Below are 20,224 nucleotides of genomic sequence, written 5' to 3' on the forward strand. Positions count from 1 at the left end.
ATCTTACTTCCAAAGTGAGACAAGTCTTATTGCTGCTGAATTATTGAATAATTGTGTTTGAACAATAAGTTGGAGCCAGGGAAGTTTAGCTTCCTCACCCCAGCCCCCAAATCTATTTCATCTTTGTACCCCATCCCATCTTACCTGAAGAATATTCTTCTAAACTTAAGAGGAGTAAGATGGGGTACAGATCTTGGGATATACTGCATGTAAAGAACTGGTAACTAGATGACCTAGTTTTAGTTTTGCAAATATTGAAGAGGCAGATGTTAATAGTTTTGACCAATCTAATGATTTTCATCAACACTTACAAAGGTAAAATGTTTCATTCCTTCATTGCATTAATTGTTGGCAAAGTAGGAGGGATTGTTGACAGTATGAACCTAGATGAGATACTGCACTTCATCAGCTGAATCTGTAGAACAGGAGTCTTCAAACTATGGCCCTCCAGATGTTCATAGACTACAATTCCCATGAGCCCTACCACTTGCCATGCTGGCAGGGGTTGATGGGAATTGTAGTCCATGAACTTCTGGAGGGCCATAGTTTGAAGACCCCTGCTGTAGAATAACAATATCTTTATCACAGGTGGTCCTTTTGGATTACAGAATAAAGTAGTGGAACTTTTTATTGTGCTTGGCAATTCTGAAAAAAAATTGTTAGTCAAAGAATTTGAACTACTATTCAAAATGTTATCACTTAGCTTTCCCACAATAGCCAAAGGGGACAATACTTCCATAGGTGCATGTGAGATCATTCCTTCAATGGAAAGCTCCTCACGTACTTTAATGTATCCATTCCCCAGTATATCTCTTTATAAATATATTTATATAGATCTGGATCCAACCTATTTTATATAATATGCATGAAAAAGACTTCTGAAAACAGTCATGAGACACATCCTCCAAGTTTTTATTTGAAATTTGGCAATGAGAACCCTTGGTATTTACTTTGATCTTCTAGTTCCTTGTGATACATCAGTGTGTACTGTCCAAAACAGCTGAAATATTTAATATCTCCCTAGTTTTTCTACCCAGTTGCTCTGGTTAGAACTATCCTTTTTTTAAATTATATTTCCAGTTTACTAAACTTCACATATGAACATGTTTGAATAATATATCTTGTTGGAATATTAGAAATAATACTGGAAAAGATATACATTCAGATATTTTTTCATAAGAAAAAGTGGTTTTTAAAAAGTATATCATTGAGATCTGCACTGTCTGAGATAAAAGCTGTAATAACTTTAGTGTTTTTTATTTCAAAATGAAGAACATGTTTTCCACATTTTTGTTACATTTGATAGTGATTTGAGACATACTTTAGATACCCCCAAATGTAATCTCTTGAAACTTCACTTTTTAACAAGTTGAGGCAAGTTAAATTATTTCTACCAATCTTTGTTTTGGCATGGAAATAATTGAGTTAAATAATTTTTACTCAATAAATATTGACATATTAAAACTGTTTTGAGTTTTAACTATCTACACTGTGCATTCATTCTATAGCAGTTTGTCTTAAAAATGGCAAAATATTTCATCCAATTATGTTCTGTGAGGATTGTTACTGTAAACTATACTGTAAACTATACTGAATTTACTGGAATTTAATTCTAGCTAAACAAGGCTAAAATTATGCTGAAAACTTTATTTCTTTTTTACATTCTTTTGTAATTAAGTTATATGTCACAATTCAAGGAAATCCAAAAATGATGATGAAAATGAACTATTTGTACATATTTGTGGTAACAGGTTGTCTAATTTTTTTCTTACAGAATCAGTATCGATTTGAAGGAATTGGGTTTCCAACTATTCCTCAGCTTATAGAACACCACTACCAATCAAAACAAATAATTACAAAGAAATCAGGTGTAGTTCTGCTGAATCCTGTTGTTAAGGTATGTGCATGGCTATGTCCCTTTGAATGAAACTCTGCTTTTCTGAGTGTGTATAATGTTACTTTAAGCAGCTTTCATGATTGATATGTGATTGATAATACATGGCTGTCTTGTATATTTTTGTTGATATTTGTTGACCAACCCTGGGGTAATGTACACGGAGGGAAAGGTGGGATAGAAATTCTTCAGTAAATTCAAACACAATCATAGAACACATATGTTGCAATTATTTTTGGACATATTTTGTGGAAGGTGCAGTTCTTTTCTAATTGGTTTGACAAAAATGGTTTTTTCAAGTAAATTTGTTTTATTCTTGCAATTGTTCTTTGTGCCTCTTTTTGAAATAGAAAGAATGATCAACCTACCTATCATTTTACTAAGGTGTCATTAATGTCATAAGCAGAGATAAAATATTTCCCTAAACCACTTTTTGTTTTATTTTCTCTGTATGAGAAGTTTGGTTCAGTTTTTCTCCCTTAGGAATATGAGTTGTTTTTTTAAAAAAGGAAATCACTGATTGCTTGAGCTTGAGCTTAAGCAAGTTTATAGAAAAATTTTTTTTAAAAAAAATGGATTGTATCCAGTGAACTGGCACTCTAGCTTTCTTGCCTCTCTCTTCTAGTTGCAACCCTCTTGTGTCCTTTGAAAAGCTGGTTGTAAGGATTATGAATGGCAGGAGGTGTATTGCATCAGACGTTGCTGAGCCAGAAAGGGGTCATTAGTGGACAATGTGCCCTGCCCTTTTGCAAGTGGAAGTGCCCTTTCATTTGTACAAGAGTACATTTGAAGCCAAGCAAATGTACCAGTGCCGCAACCTGAGAGCAATAATGTTTATATGATGTAATCCATTTAATCTTTACCATGTGTACACAACAATTAATTGTTATTAGAGATATATGATTTGTAGAAATTTATTTTGCATCCGAGGTGGTTTGTCATTGCCTACCTCCTTGTCATAATTCTGGTATTCCTTGGAGGACTCCTATCCAAATACTAGTCAAGGTCATGCAGAGATTGTTACTGGCCCAAAGTCACCCACCAAATTTCTCGGGCGCAAGTGGGGATCTGAACTTGGGTTTTGCAGGTCCTAGCCCAGGGGTAGGGAACCTTTAACACTCAAAGAGCCATTTGGACCCATTTTCCACAGGAAAAGAAAACACTTGGAGCCACAAATAATTTTTGTCATTTAAAATAAAGATAACACTATATATATAGGGTTCTTTTTAATCCTTTTACTCCTCAGCCATTCTGAGAAGCGCATGGATGCGCTTCGCCTCTGCTACCTGCAGGGGCAGGCAAGGATGAAGCCGGGTGGCCTGCATTCTCGCCGTCCGCTGGAAAGTGCCCTCCCCGGGCCAACGGGCTGGACGAGAGGGGGGGAAGTTTCGCGCCCTTCCAGCCGCACTGCAGAAAGAGGCGCCTGCCCCTGCTGCTCGCAGGGCGGGCGGGCGATGGGGCTGGCGGCTTGGCTCGTGGAGCCACAGTGCAAGGGCAGAAGAGCCGCATGCGGCTCTCGAGCCACAGGTTCCCTACCCCTGTCCTAGCCTGACACCTTAACCACTACATCATTCTGGCTGGCTGTGAAAGCAGCAACCTAATGTGAAAGTTTCAAGTACAGCCCTTGTTTTCTGTCTCATGAAGTATTATTTTTTTTTCTGGGATTGTTTCCTTGTTTTGGTAATCTTGATAGGAACAACCAAACAGATACAAGGAATTCAAGCAGTTGTGAGATACCAAACATATTTAAGTCTGGAAGTAGTTTTCTGCCTGTGTTTCCTAGACATGATACATATTACAAAAGAGCATGGTTTCTTGTTCAAAGCATGAGCTTTTGGGATTTTTAATCTTGCACCCTTCCTTCCTTCCTTCCTTCCTTCCTTCCTTCCTTCCTCACCACATCTCTTCCTTCCTTCCTTCCTTCCTTCCTTCCTTCCTTCCTTCCTTCCTTCCTTCCTTCCTTCCTTCCTTCCTTCCTTCCTTCCTTCCTTCCTTCCTTCCTTCCTGTCTTTCACACAGCAATCTAATGAAAGGCTTTTCTAGGAAACCAACATTTGTCATTACATCTAATTTACAAGTTATAGATTAAATTCTTCCCTGAAAATCAGAGCTGAGAATCTTGGATTTTAGAGAAAAGTACACACCATTGTTTGTGGCTTAAATCTAACTACAAGCTGTACTTTACAGTGAAAGTAGAAGTCTTAATTAGATCTCAAAGGGATGGGGAAGATGAAGAATAGATGAAGAAGGAATGCTCTAACTGAAGTATCCCCAGCTCACTTGTTCATATAATGACAAACTATGGGGTTTTGTCTGAAGGATTGCTTAATGGTTTCTGTTCTGTGTTTAAAAATCTGTATTACCCTGTGAAATACTTGCAGGCCTACAGTGCATACCAGAAATTCAGTATCTAGCGCTGCTTTGGAATTGACTTTCAAGCTGGGAGCCCACACACTTGGGCTTAAATATAGTTCTTCTAGACTCCTTTAAAAATAAGGGTGGGGGTGAGCACTGATCTGCCTTGTTCTATTTTAATGTAAAATAATCCTACGGAAACAGTAGAGCCAGAAGAGTAAAGTATTTGCTCAGAATTTTCCTATTGGAGTTGCCCTCTTTTTAACCTGTCAAAGATACTATTTCTGTAATAGCATTCATTTTTAGCCTGCTGGTATGGTGCCATTGATTATACAATAGAACTAAACAATTGGTACTTTGCTTTAAGAAACTAAAATTGAAATATATTAAGAGAAATTATTATGTTTAGTTTCAGGGAGAATTTCCAGGTTCTTTGTTATCAGATCTTTCTATGAAATAAAGATTTATAATAATAATTTTAACAAAGGCACATTGGCAATTATGCTTTTTAAATGGATCATGAGTAGCCATCAGACTCTCAGCCCACTCCCCCCCCAAATCTAAGTCAGCTGGGAGATCTTGACTTTACTGTGCTGTTAACTAGCTCTGAATTGCAGCTAGCAAACACTTTGTTTCCAAGGCTTGTTTTAGATAGATGATAGTTCACTGGGCACTAGACAGTTGCTGATTTTGTCATGTACACCTCTCCCCCTGCCGCTACATATAATAATCAGGTGACCTGTACTAATTGAGCACAGGGTTAGGGTCTATAATTATATCAATACCCAAACTGTTTGTTTCACAGAAGTAAATGTTTTTGTAGGTGCAAACCATTTCACCAAAGAGACACCTCATTTTCTGAGATCTGTGCTCAGAGTTATTGATATAGGTTTTGCCTGTATATATAAAAAGTTATATTGAGTCCCGCCCAGCCACCTTTAGAGATGCTAATACAGGTAGTGAGGGACAATGAGATGGGTTAAGCCCCTCCTCCTTCTCAAAGCAGGTTTCACAGATTTGGAGGACTTAAAAAATGATAGAAGGAAATCAGTAAGATGATACCTGGATCTAGCAGGAAAAGTGTCTTTGACTCTGACCAGGTCAAGAGGCTGGGGGCTGGGAACTTATAAAACTCTTAGGAACAGGAAAGGAGGGGCTCTTCTGACTGGCCATTGAATGAGGCAGATCTTGTGCCTGAGCTCTGGAGGCAGCAGCCATTTTGGATAATGTGCTTGCCCAGGAAGCTGGCACAATGTTCCAGATGATGAAAACTCTTTGAGATCTGTAATATTCTAAGCTAAAGAGCTATCTTATTTTAACAACTGATAGAGTATGTATCGAGAAAGGGACAGTAGAATTGTGTTTATCTCTCATTTCTTTTGAATCCCTTGCTCACTTTGCTGCTGTGCTGAAATTACGCTTGTAAACATTTTCTTTTTAATAAATACTTTTTAATGTTGGATGCTGGTAGCAGCTCTCTATACCAGATAGGACACCCCCCCCCCCCCGTTTTGGACATGCTATGTTAAATAGTTGATGCCACAGGGAAGGCTGGCAGTTGGCAAGCAGGATGTTCTCAGGGTAGGGGAATTCCAGTGCTTCAGATAGCTCATGGTCCAGCCCTTATCAAAGTTTCACTCAGCATGGCCAATTGGCCATGCTGACAGAGGCTGATGGGAATTGTAGTTCCTGAACATCTGGAGAGCCGCAGGTTCCCTACCCCTGCTCTAGGGGTACACCAGGCCATAATCCATCCCTGTGGTACTCAGGAGGGGGGAAAGGGAAGACACAGAGGCAAGGCCTCAGAGTTGAAGCTGGGTGAACCTGACCCTCCTCACTGGGAAATTCCTACAGCAGTTATCTGGAGAGAAAGAAAGCCCCTTCCAGGAGAAGCTGGGAAACCCTGGAAGGAGTCTGGGTAGTGTAGAGCCTGCAGGTCAAACCAGGCCTATTATGCTACAAAGACAATTTTTTTTCAAAAACAGGCCAGCTAATCTTGTATTTTATGCATTAATGCCAGTGATACTTTTATATCTCTTTATCTGAGGAACCAGAAATATTTCACTAAAGATTGTCAGAATGAGGAATAGTTTAAAATAACTTTAATATGAATAGCAACTGAGCAATCTTGTACAGTAGTCTCTAAGTCTTGTTGTAAAACTAAGGTCATATGGTTATAGAAAATTTTTCAGAGTACAAGTTCTCTAACCATGTTAGACTGACACAACTCTGGAACTGGTGGCTGGGCACCGGTTGGGCCTGCCTCCCTATTTACTTTCCCAGCCAGCATAAGTGCTGTTTACCCCAGCTGGAAGGGCAAATGCATCAGCGCAAATCTGCGCTGACTCCAGTGGCCATTCAGCCCCACCCTATTTGGATTTTGCTGCATGATGCATCCCTTCAGGAATCAATGACACATAAGCAAAAAAGAATGTACAGACTTGCGTGAACTGTGGCTACTTCACTACATCTGCAACCATCTCCTGAAGAAAGTCTTTTCAACTAAGGGGGAGTCTGAGGCCTGGAAGCTACTGTAGGAGGCCTTGCACCATTCTTGCCTATGGAATACCTCAAGCTCTACTCAGAACAACTCATCTGAATGGCAAAAGCTCTGGGAATTGACTGCTCAGTTGGGTAGGAAATCCTTGGATATGATAATGTGTCTGCATATACAGAACCATTGCTCTTCCTTGAATCAACGGTATTTCCAAGATAGCTGAAGATGTGTGGATTAGACCATCTTCCAGTCAAACTTCTACTAAAAAGGGGGAAACATATGTAAAATTAAACTAGGAGGGTCTGAATTTCTCTACCATCATCTCATACCCAATTCAGTGGTTACCAAAGTGTTTTTATCTCATTACTTCTCTGTGTTCCATTCTTCCCCACTGGATGAGGTGGGGAGAAAATTAGGTACCTTAAGGAGAAAAGTATATTCTTCCAGTGCCCATAACCTAAGGTTTCCAACTTCAGTGCTGTCATGGAGTGTTATCAAATGTGCCTTTGGGAATATATGGAAATGGATGTTGCAGCATCTGCTTGTTTTAATGTGCAACCTGTACTCTTGACAAGAAGCTACTGTTAGGAGAGAACATGGAAAGACAGAATGGTTTCCAATTGGTAAAAGTGTTAGACAGGGATGTATTTTATTTCCCTGTCTCTTCAATCTTTATGCAGTTTTAGGAAGTGAAATAAAAGCTGCACTGAGAACAATTGGGAGAAACAAATCACGAGGAATAGATAGAATATCAAGAAACCTATTCCAAACCTCAGAAATTGAGTTTCATCAAAATCTTGACAAGAATATGCCAACAAATATGGAAAACAAAGCAATCACCCACAGACTAGAAACTCCAAAGCTACATTTCAGTTCTGAAAAAAGGAGATTCCAAAGAGTGCAGCAACTTTGGGACCATGTCATTAATTTATCACGTAAGTAAAGTGATGATCAAATATTTCCACAAAGACAGTTAGCCATCTATGAAATGGGAAATGCAATTTAGATGAAGGTGGGGTAAAACTGGGGGTGGGGAGTAACACAAACAGTTTGAGATATGCTGATGATATTTCATTACTGGCAGAAAATAGCAAAGACTTGGAAATGACAACTGGTGAAAGTTAAAGGAGAAAGTACTGAAGCAGGATTACAGCTGAACATCATGAAGACAACAGTAATGATTACTGGGTAATTGCACAACTTTAAGGTTATGATGAAGAAATGGAAATTCTTCAAGATTTTCTGTTTGTCTCCATCATCAACCAAAACGGAAATGCCAAACAAGAAATTAGAAGAAAATTGAACCTGGGAAGGGCAACTGTGAAGGTAAAAACTAGAAAAGATTCTTAAGTGAAAGAATATGTTGCTGGTGACCAGGATCAGGTTAATTTATGCCACATCATTCCCTATTAATTTATATATGGATGTGAAAGGTGGACGATGAAGTAAGTTGAAAGCAGAACCGTGTTGTTGAAGAGGAATTTTGTGGATACCATGGACTACCAAAAAGACAAATAAGTGGGTTCTAGGCTCGAATTCTTCTTTGAAGCCAAAACGGCTAAACTGAGGCTATTGCACTTTGGACTCATTGTAAGAGAATATTCGCAAGAACAGATGACAATGCTAGAAAATGTTGAAGGCAGCAGGAAAAGAGAAAGATCCAACATGAGATCCATGAAGAAAGCCACAGCCCGCTATTTAAGAGGTTACTAGAGCAGGTGCAAGCAGCTCTGCTGCTTGAGCTGTGGAGGCTTATCTGCAGAATTCAGATTAGCCTGTGCACTCCCACACACGCCAGCTGGGTGACCTTGGGCTAGTCACAGCTTTTCGGAGCTCTCTCAGCCCCACCCATCTTACAGGGTGTTTGTTGTGAGGGGGGAAGGGCAAGGAGATTGTAAGCCCCTTTGAGTCTTCTACAGGAGAGAAAGGGGGGATATAAATCCAAACTCTTCTTCTTCTTCTTCTATTTGCAAGAGCTGGTTAAAATCTGATCTCTGTGCACAGCAACTGATATGTCTCAATCTCTCTCTTTCCTCCCTTTCTGTCTGTGTGGTCTCTGACTCTTGTGTTGGTGTTCTGCATGTGAGAAAGAGAGAGATTCCTTAGTAGTTGTGGCTTTTCCCTGCTAGTACCTTGTTGTTTTGTCCTACCCTTCTCTCAGTATCTCTGGAGTTCTATTTGAAGCAGGGTCATCCTGATCAGTTCTAGTGACTGGAAGATGCGCAGTGCTACCTGAAGCAAAGCTGCACAATCCTAAGCTTATTAACTTTGGAGTGAACTTAGAAGGGTTTACCCAGTGGTGGGATTCAGCAGGTTCGCACCACTTTGGCAGAACCAGTTGTTAAAATGGTGCTTATAAACAACCAGTTGTTAAATTATTTGAATCCCACCACGGGAACCAGTTGTTAAATTATTTGAATCCAATCACTTGGTTTACCTCTCTTTGGAATGGTACAGGTAATATGTCAAGCATCCGTGATGGTGTGCCATTTCTATCAGTACAGTTTGAGTATTTTGGACACAGTTCTGAAACCTGTGTTACCTAAAGGATTTAAAACTGTGGTTCACAATGCTCCTCTTTGAATAATGCATGGAATGAAAGAGCTTATGTAAATAGCTTATTTTGTGTTTTTATTTTCACATTCTTAGTTGGATTTTATCAAAGTAATGGCAAGGAGCCTGATTGTAATGATGTAGAAGTATTCCTGTGAAGTTCTCTTATTCTATGAATTATAATTTTGATAACGGTGGAAAGATTACTTTCTGAATATATTTTAGACATTTTTAGAAAAAATATTTCTCCCATCTACCTTGCATTTCTGCACTTCATCTGAAGAACTTCAGACATTTTGTTTATAATTCACGAAATCCATGTGTATACTCTTAGAAGCTCTGCTGTAATTGACATCAAAAATAGTTTCCCTAACTGGATCATTTCTGTAGCAACAGACAGTACCAACAGGTGCTCTGTCATTCCCTTTCATTTCTTTGTGTACTTCTGCAAGTTTTGATGAATGGCATTGAAATACCAACTTTTGATGAGAAATTGTGTTACCTTTTGGGAGGGGGGGAGATTACATGCCATACCTTTATCTAGAAAAATAAAAGGTTGTTTAAGATTTCCTCTGATATCCCCCCCCCCCCTTTTCTATCTTCTTTCAGTTGAACAGGTTCTCTAATATAATAGGAACACATCTTTAAGTTGAAAGGAATAAATTTTATTGGGGAAAAAAGCTTTCATGATCACAAGGATCCTCCAACACCTCCCCAACTCAGTGATTCAGTTGGGCTGTTAAAATGCCTTTTGATGATACAAAGTTGCTCCAAAATCTGTGAATACCATTCCACCAAGTATAGGAGTCTTTGCTATGTTGTCCTTTGACTGCGCCCCCTGAAATGCTTCTCTCATGGGTTGGGGAATTCTGAAGGGTAGTTTGAGTCAGCCAGGACTCAAAAGAGGAAGAAAGGTAGGAAATAGAGATGTGTGCTAGGAGTCAAGGAGTATCTCAGGTATTCTTAAAAGCTTTTGAAATTTCTCCCATGGTAGGCCTGTATATGCACAGCAGCCATGTGTGATTGCACTGGTGACTACTTTATAACTTCAGTTACAGGTAAATGTGATCATGCTTTATTTGTACCTATTGCCACAGCAATAAGTACTTACTATACTACCTGCTCTTATTTATTTTTCCCTTGTTATCCCTTGGCAAGTTTTGTTTGCTTTGCTTATGATTAGTTTCCTTATAATTGCCTGCATGTTCTTTCATATAGGAATTTGCCCCAGAACAGATGAAGAAATAAACTGTTTGACTAATGATGGACCATTATTTGTGCTTCTCTGTAAGCTTGAATGTGGTGAAAGAAAAGGTGACATCAGTACACGTTCTAGGTCATTCTCGGGTCTGGGAGTAAAATGATCCTTTGTAGTCAACAACAACAACAGCAAACTAGTCAAACTAAAGATTTTAAAATGAACTTTGCAAGACTGTTTTAGACAAGGGAAGGGCTGCAGCTGGGAAAAAGTAAGCCTAGTACTGGATTGCTTAGGTATTGTGATTAATTTCTTAGTCAATATGATTGAAGAAAATTGGCATATGATTGAAGAAAATTGGCATGTATTCAGCCAGGTGTGCACAGAAGGCGTGCACAGAAGGCGTGCAGATGTTTGCTCTCTGTTCATGTAGCTACTTCTTAGCCATAGAAAGATGATTCTTGGGGTTGTGGGATTCATGTGGAAGAACAGCAATATAAATTAGTAGACCAGAGTAATGAAAGTCAAGGGTATGAAGCTGATCCTTTTTCCTCAGCAGAGCTGAACTTGAAGAAGAGGCAGGAGAAGTGATTTTGTCCCCTTGTCCTTTGTCACACCATCCTCCCTAAACCATGCAGCTGTGCCTTCATGTGGTTCCTGTGACGCTAAGAATTAACCTTCCAGGGGTTGCAAGGGGCTGCAGAAATAGAGGGACTGCAGAAAAAAATTGTTTTCACTGTCATTTCTTCAGTTCAGTCCCACATGGAATACTTTGCAGAGTGTCAACAGAGATGTGACCAGAAGACTCCAAAGTGGCCTGTGGATTTAGTAAAGCCGCATCAAGGCCCACTCCGCATGGGCCAATAACAGCAGTGCAAGCACGGTAAAAACACCGATTGGGGGGAGAACTTCGCATGGCTGCTGCCCCTGAAACAAGGCTGCACTGTGCTATTTCCCCCCAACCGGTGTTTTTGAGTTGAGCAAGTTTTTTCAAAAACACCGTTTTGCACCCGCTTGCAAGCGAATGGCCCTGGGTGAGAGGCGCCACTTTTGGGTGCGTCCTTTTTTTAAAAAAAACTTACTCTCTCTTCTGCGCAGCTCTGCAGGAGAGGATGACTGGCCCTCTGGATCCAGAGGCATCGCCAGGGCTGTGGTGGCCTGTCCCCTCATCCCTGTGGAGCTGCGCAGGGAAGAGAAGGTAAGTTTAAAAAACAAAGAATGAGCCTCTGTGTGGAGGTTCATTCGCGAGCTGCGGCAGCGCCGGGGCTGCCCACACAGAAGCATGTGAACGGCTTTGGGGCTGCACCAGGATCATAAAGCCTGGTGTGCACCCGCATTCCTGGCCCATGCAGAAAGGGTCGAAAAGATGGCCCAGACAGCATCATAGGAACTGAAGAGGGTGAAGGGGTATGGAACCTCCTTAACAACTTATTAAAAGGAGCATCCACCAAAGTGAGAGACTTCTCCCTGAGAGCGACATTCAGCCTCAAAACCTGCTCATGTCTAGTCTTTGGGGTGAAAAGACAAGACAGATAAGTCTCGAAAACCTGGGTCTCACCTGGACAGAAGAGACAGTTGTCATGCTCATCATTCTGGGCCATTTTAATTCTGCATTTTGCATATTTTTGTCATCATTAAAAGAAAAAAGACAATTCTGAGGCAAGTTGAAGTGCTCAGCAAAGTATGTCCCCCCTCCGCAGTGGCGAAGAGAGAACTGAAAGAGGAGTGCTCTTCCTTTAACATGGCCATTTGGGCGGGAGGCCGTTCTGTTCTCAGCTCCAGAGTGGAGGGGGGAGAGCACTTGAAACACTCAAAAGTTTATAGAAGCCTTCTGGTCACATCTGTGTGGCTAGCATGCACAGTCCTCCATGCCTGCCTGCACAGAAGACATTCAAGGAACAGTTACAGGTAAGTACAATGTTTTTCTGTGCACAGTGGTAGGATACATGCAGCTATGACATGGTCTTAGAAAAATAAACATATTTTAAAAGGAAAAATATGTACTGTCATTTTGTGTGCTAAAAATCAACTTGTGCATATAAACTAAGTCTTTTTGTACATAGGCGTCTTTGCACAAGACAATTAATGGATAATGGAATTAATTTATGGACCATTTAAGAAGCATTCAGTTACTGATGGCTTGTAAAACTGACTTTAACAAGGCAACAGAATTTGCATATACATGTCAAAAAGCTTTTTTTCAAGTACGCATGAAAACATTGAGGGAGCAGATGAAATTTTGAATAATCCTTTGGCATTAAAATATGTGCTGGAACTGAAAATTTTGACTGGAACAAATGTGAAAAGATTGAATAATAAAGCTGTCTAACTATAACACTTGCATTAGGAAGAAAAACACAGGTGACTGTTGATGTACTAATATAAATAGAGGTAACAGCCTCTGACAGCTATCTTGATTGCATTTTATAGTGCCATTTTGTTTAATTGTTTCTCTGAAGGATTATACATCACGTATATTTTTCATAAACAGCTTTTGAAATTTAATGTCATCAGGATTTTTAAAAATATGGAAATGTATGAAAATCCACTAGCCTTTTATTCTAGTACTTTTTTTGCAGCTTACAAGTTCTTATTTCCAGTCTAAGAGATTATTAGGTTACTGTTCTAAGATGTTATTGCTATTTCCTTTTTGAGGAAGGTGTGCACTTCTATTTCCAGTTTAGAGTTCTGTTCAGCAATGTACATATTGAACAGTTTAGTATAATAGACAATGCAGCATCTATCTTCAGACACATTGCTGGAAAACAAAGGTACTCTGTTCAGTACAGAAATAGTACAGACAATACTCTGGTTCCTATGTACTGAAGAATTTCACAGAAGGCTATTTTCCCTGCCTTTCTTGTGCAGCCCCTTGCACATTCCAGAAGGCTTCTTCTGAGGGTCAGGACCTTTTTTGAACAAAATGCCATGTTCTTACAAGAGGAGAGAGACTGATTTCAGTGGATTTCACTTCTTTCAGACACTGACTCCCCATGAGCTGCTGCTAGCTCTGATAGGGAAAGAAAGCTATCACTTTTCCCTGTGGTGACTAATAATAGTTGGGATGGGGAAGATTTCCTATTGTAAAAAAATCATGGGGCAGAGAGCTAACTCCCCCCCCCGCCCCAGCACAGTCCCACTAATTCAAATCTCTGGTTCCTTTTAAAGAAAATTAATGACACCTAGAGATTGGATCATAGAGTCCCAGTACCTCACCTGGTTGTATCTTCATGTAAAGTTAATCCCTACAAGACTGAAAGAATAATAATGTTGCTGCCATTGAGTTTACTTACACTTGTGTGTGTTTTTTTAATGTCTGCAACTCTTATTGCTCAGTGCCTTATAGCACTTTTGAAATTCCGAGGAAGTATAATCTTCACAGATAAAAAGAAATATTTCACTTGGCCAGCTACAAACTCTTACCCATGCTTTGATCTTTCTTGTCCTCCTCCCTCCCCCTTGCTCAATGAATAACAGACATTTTTGCCATGTTTCTGATTGTGTTTAATTTCCTATGTCCTGTTCAAACTGAACCATTTCTGAAACTTACTATTCATGCTTTCAAGAAACTTGGACAATAGTCAGTTTTATTCCCAAATGAATCATAAAAGGAAAATTCAAAAAATTGATAGTTCAATAAAGATGTTGAATTTCATGTCGCCTTTAGTCTTGTACCTTTCAAATGCTATAATTATTTCTGTCTTATAATGGAATTTTCTCAATAGACTATAATTCAGCATTCTATGTACATAGATTTCCAAAGGAACAAAGGGATTTAGGGGTTTTTCTCAACTCTGTACATTTATTTGATAACATTTTTGCTATGAAGAAGAGGCATGCTATCCTTGCAGACACAAATCCACATTTCTGAGAACTGCAGAACCAAGCATCCGTGATATTATCGTCTACATAGAAAAATTGCCCAAAATGATCTTAGAGAAACCTCTGGAAGAGCACAACATTGTGAACGGATTTATGGAATTCATTTATGAAATAGTGTGAACATTGCATGAATATATAGCCTCATTCTCCATAATTAAAAACTAATCTTTATTTCATGTCTAATAACCTTTGGACTGTCATGTATCTTAAATAGAAAACTATTTTCAGATAGATTTTTCTTCAAAAAGCATTAATCAGATGTAAGTTTAAAAATTACAATTTGTTTTTTTAAAAATCATTGATTTTTATCTACCCTGTAATAGATTGGTATGAGGATTGCAGGAAAAATATAATGCCTTTTCTACATATATAGATGGAAGGTTAGGTGAGAAAGCAAAAAGGAAAAGGTTTAAGAGAGAAATGTTTTATAGGAAACTTTTCTGTTAAGCAGATGTAAAGAAAAAAGATTAAGATATAATATGAAGGTAATGCAAACTCTCAAGTGTTATTGCTTGCCCTTCTTAAAAACACTGTGCTTATATATCTTGTCTGTTAGGGTCCTCCCAATGTATTATCTAGGAATCAGTTGTATGCATTCAATGTGTATTGTCTCTACTTGAGAATTCTCATTGTATTTTTTTTTTTTAATCTGTAGCAAAATTTCTGCTAACAATAATAGACGTAAGTCTAGATGAATACCAACCAAAGTCTATGTATGTATTTTTTTAATCAGTGTGCAGAGGGTTTCTGCTTTTTATTTCTGCCGTCCAGTGCCAGTCACATGAGATTTAATGAATCTTGTTCCTTTTCCTTTCTGGCAGAAATTGACTTTGATGTAAGATTCCTTCAGAGTGGAAGGAAAATGTTCTAATTCTTTCCTAACTCCTCCTCTCGAAAGTATATAATTAAATATAGGTTGTCTCTGTAATATTTCTGATGAAATTATTGATGTAAAGTGGCAGGTCTTTAAGAATCATGTTCTATGGTTAGCTTTCTTGTCTACTTACAAACTTCTAATGGTTGGACAAGTTTGCATTATATCGAAAGCTTATTCTGATAATAGATTTGGTCTATGTTTAAATTTAATACTTTATAATAAAAGGCCCTATAATTCTGTGTCTTCATAATTCTGTTAGTATGCTTACAATACTTTCCTGCAACCACCAAAACAGATTATTTCAGTGTCACCCAGGAAAGTAGAGGCAGCTTATTGTTGCTTTTTTATTGTGCTTGTTTGCTGTCCACAATTTGCTATTAAGAATAAAAATGTATAATACAAAATGACGAAAACCACAGACATCAGTAGTCCAAAAGGGTTAGTTTCCTAGAGCAGAATTTATTTTTGCTTATTCTTTGATGTTCCTCTATATCAGTGATTCTCAACCTTCCTAATGCCGCAACCCTTTAACACAGTTCCTCATATTATGGTGACCCCTAACCCTAACATTTATCCATTTTACAGATGGAGGACACTGATGCAGAGAGTCTTAGGCAACCCCTGTGAAAGGGTCGTTCGACCCCCAAAGGGGTCACAACCCACAGGTTGAGAACCACTGCTCTATATAATTGAAAGAAGCTTGTGTTTATTTTCTTGTAACCTGTCTTGTTTCTCAGTGGAACCCCCAAGTATGTGACTGGCCTGTGATAACCCAATAAGTTTTTATGACAAAGTAGCGATTTGAACCTGGGTTTCCTGGTTCTTACAAATAGCCTATGGGAAGGAGCTCCAGAACTATGACTAAAAAGACCTTGCTTCTGGTGGAAACTAGCAGAAGCGTGGATGGGCCAAACTGCACCCAGTGCGCATCATAATTTTCCGCACCCCATGGCCCCCCCACGGTATCCCCCCCGCGGCGCCCCCCTTCCCACACTTACCTTAGTTCCTTTCCTTTTTCAGAACTTTTTCAGGCTACAAAAGGCCTGTTCTCAGTAAAAACGGCCTGATGGGAACTATACTTCCCAGGAGACCTTGTGAGCCCCAGTTCATTACTCCCCTCCCCAATTGACCAGAATTCAGTTCTCAACGTTTCCCCCGCCCACCTCAACTATTGACAGCAGAAGTCATTGTTCTTCACAGGCAACATTTTTTTTCATATTCCATGTTTTGTGTGAAAGCATCCTTTAACCAGAGCATAGAATTGCCTTCTAAAGGTTTCTTGATCTTGCTTTATCTCAGTTGTATAAACAAATAAGATGAGGAGAGGATGATGACTGAAATCTCTCTTAATTAATGTAAAATTTTCCAAAAACTTTAAAGCCATGAATTCTTCCTTAAACTGACAAAAAACAGTAGCTTTATTATTGAGACAAAATGTATTTTGCTGCGTTAGCAAAAAATAAAATGAAGTATTTCATAATGATAAAGTATAAATATTTGACATATTGATTTAAGTAGGGGACCCGCACTGGGGTATCATATTTTCCCCCCACTTTCCCTTCCCTGAAAACTTCCATAGCCTCGCTCCTTTTCCTGCCTCCGTCTCTCTTTTAAACAAAACATCCAATTTATCTTTTCTGCCTCCACTCCCATGTTTAGCTTCCTCCCTCTCTCCCTGCAGCTTCTACTACGTTGCTGGCCACTGTATTATCTCCTGTTTCTCTGCCTCATTCTTTCTTCCTCAGCCATTCACCAGCCTACCTTTTATCTGCCTTCCATCTCTGCTATATTAATATTTAATTACAACTTTTGTACCCCAACTGTTCTAACAATTGGGACCAAATGAGTACATCATTTTCTTTTTCTCCTCCCCAAAATCCTGGGAGGTATGTTAGGCTGCTGATATGTGACTGGCCCAAGATCACCTAGTGAGCTTCCATGGCAGACAGGTGATTTGATCCTGGATTTCCCGAACCCCAGTCTGAAGCTGTAACTTCTAAAACAGACTGGCTTTTTAAGGGTGACTTCTGTTGAACATGCAGCTGGGCTGGGTGAGTCATACTAGTCATGTAGTATCAAATGGTTGCTGCCAAACCCAGTCCCAGTGAGTTCTCCCTCGAAGAGGAAAATAACCATGTAACTTCCCCCACCTCTGTCTTTTTACTGAAATTAAACCTGAAATTCTTGCAAAACTTGTGGTTGCTAAGCAACAGGTGCTGAGGACATCTGTTTCTTAAAGCTACAGGTGCGCCTTTTATCATTTATACGTTTTAAATCTCCAGTTGTTTTTTAAGATTTCAGATTATTCTGCAAACCTGGGGTAATCTTTACATTTGTAAAAAGATGTATGTTGGTTCACGGCTCCAATATCTGGATTGGCTGGGTGGAGAATTATATTAATTATATGTATATTAAGCATATTTATTAAGTATAATTTTTTTGGTATTCTATAAGCATTTGCACATACATCCAGTACTGAAGAGATATAGATAGAGCTGCAAACAGTTGCATCCTTTTCTACTTTAGCACATGTATATTAGCTAGGTTGGCTATTGGGTGGGAAGGAGATAGAGTTGCCTGCTCTAGGTTGGAAAACTCTTGGAGATTTGAAGGATGAAACCTGGGGAGGGGAGGGTTTGAGGGTATAATACCCTAGACTCCACCTTCCAAAGCAATCATTTTCTCCAGGGAAACTAGGGTTGCTAACCTATATTTTACACAAAATTACAACTGATCTCCAAAAGACTGAGATCAGTTCCCTTGGAGAAAATAGCTGTTTTGGAAGGTGGAGTTTATGGTATTTATTGGACTCCCCAAATCTTACCCTCCCAAGGCTCCACCCCCAAATCTCCAGGAATTTCCCAACCTGGAGCTGGCAACCCTAAAAGGAACTGATCTCTGTAGTGGGAGATCTATTGTAATTCCAGGAGAGCTGCTTCTATTGCTGTTGTAGTGGTGGGGACAAGCAGGTGAGAGGCCAGGAAAGTGTTGGGGGACAGAAAGAATGAGTGATGAGGTGGAGGCAGAAAGAAAACAGTGGTAGTGTAGAGGGCAGAGAGAAAGTGATAGGCACGGAAGGGAGACAGAGAGAGCCGAGGGATGACAGAACAAAGAGAGGGCATAAGAAAAGGGATAGCAGAAAGGAGAAAGAGTGATAGACTGAAAGAAATAGGTGGAGAGGGGAGGAAGCAAGGAGGAGCATGTGATAGCTGCTTCCGGGAATTTCTTGTGATTCCCCACTTTTCATTAATGTTGTGAATGATCTTAACACATACTGGATTTTGAATGAATAAAACACTGTTTTGTTCATTTTACCATTTCAGAAAAAAATTCATCACTTTGTTCTTGTAGTACTTTCTAAAATTTCCAATTTTTGAAAAAAATCCTCAGTGGAGGAAAAATACCCGCTCAGTTTTTTCCTTGTTTTTGTTCATGGCTTTCATATCCTGCTTTTAATTCTGTTGCCCTGGCAAAAGGCTGATTGCATTGGAGGAAAGCTCTGTTAACAAAATGGAACCTTTAGATCTAATCCAATATTGGAGGATTTTAATCAGTGTGCATCTGTTATCAGATGCCAGGAAAAAAATTATAATGATTCAAGGCAGTATTGATCAATAGCAGAGGGATTTAAGAAAGAGATTTGGTGAAATTTAATTTGTTGTGGATTAGTTAGCGTTACACTTACTGGTCAAAGTCAAATTGGCTATGCTATTAATTTGCGGTATATTCTGTAACAGTATGCTTGAATCAACATAGCACTGTAATGTATGTTTTCTATATCATTATGCTACTTGAATATTACTGGAGTATGGTATGAGCCTATATTTTGTGTGTCGAACAGATTCTAATATATAGTTCATCTGCATAATAAAAACTTTTTCCAGTGTGTTGGGAAATGGTCATTTTTTTGGCTCAAGTCAACCTTTGGATTTTACTGCAAAATGAATTACCCTGTTCTTTACTGAAATGTATGTTTTAAATCAACAAAGGGTATATGAACAAATGAAAATATGAAAAAGCATATCTAGTTTTATATGTATAATATTACAGCAAACCTCTGTGGTAGGAATTTGCCACAAAATGATAATGTTCCATTGTGCAGAACAGTCTAAAATCTGTTTTATAGACAGTTAGGGGTTATAAGTTTTTAGCATGTTATTGGTTGAACGGTCCAACAGTAGAGTGGTTATAGTAGTCCAATGTTCAGTTCAGTTTATTTAAATATAGTAACAGACCAGCTCAAAAAAAAAAAAGAAGAGACATCGAGATAGAATAATGTTCCCCAGCTTCAGCACATTAATAACTTTAACCAATAAGTTTACCAACCAGGACCTTCTGCATTTTGTAAGCACCACAGTGGAATTTCACTACTGTGTACAAGACTGTGTCATCCTTATCTGCAAGCAAATTTTACCAAAAAATCACCAGGATGTCCAGAGTCACCAAAGACTTTGTGCAACGGAGGCAGAATTAAATGGCTCCTAACCTTCCTGAACAACTCACAGCAAAGTAAGATATAAGCAAGTGTTTCAACTGCGCAAGCACTTTGGGGACATAGACGGACTTCTAAAAGCCAATTTTGAAATCTCCCTTTAAGTAAGGTCCCCAGAAGAGCATTAAAAATACTTTGGAAAAAGCCCAATGAAATTTGGAAAAGTAAATAGAAGTTAAATACGGAGCAGCAGAGAATCCCATCCATGATTTTAATGATCTGTGTGAAGGTAAAAGAAGGTCATTTCATTTTACAGTTCTATATCTATAAAGTGCTGGTGAACCTAATTTTTTGCATTAAGACCCTTTTCCAGAAGTTGATCTAGGGCTAAACCAATGGAAAGAAGTTTATTGATTACCCCCAATCTCCAGTTGGGCTGTGGATCAGCTGATAAAAAAGAATAAGTTCTATGGGAGAAAGATGTAATTTTAGCCAATATTTAACATTGCTCAAACAGATCCTGGTGTCTATTTTTT

The 20,224-nt window shown here is 39.0% G+C and overlaps 1 protein-coding gene across 2 annotated transcripts in view; it reads left to right on the top strand.

The window, feature by feature from the left end:
* Nucleotides 1-20,224, top strand: part of FER (FER tyrosine kinase) — a 130,794-nt gene that overhangs the window by 59,055 nt on the left and 51,515 nt on the right. For both annotated transcript variants that reach the window (XM_048502984.1, XM_048502986.1), the window contains exon 13: nt 1,775-1,897. In XM_048502984.1, the coding sequence (XP_048358941.1) occupies nt 1,775-1,897 (123 nt within the window). The remainder of the gene's footprint in view (nt 1-1,774; nt 1,898-20,224) is intronic.

Source organism: Sphaerodactylus townsendi, linkage group LG07 (assembly GCF_021028975.2).
Source record: "Sphaerodactylus townsendi isolate TG3544 linkage group LG07, MPM_Stown_v2.3, whole genome shotgun sequence".
NCBI classification, from domain to species: domain Eukaryota; kingdom Metazoa; phylum Chordata; class Lepidosauria; order Squamata; family Sphaerodactylidae; genus Sphaerodactylus; species Sphaerodactylus townsendi.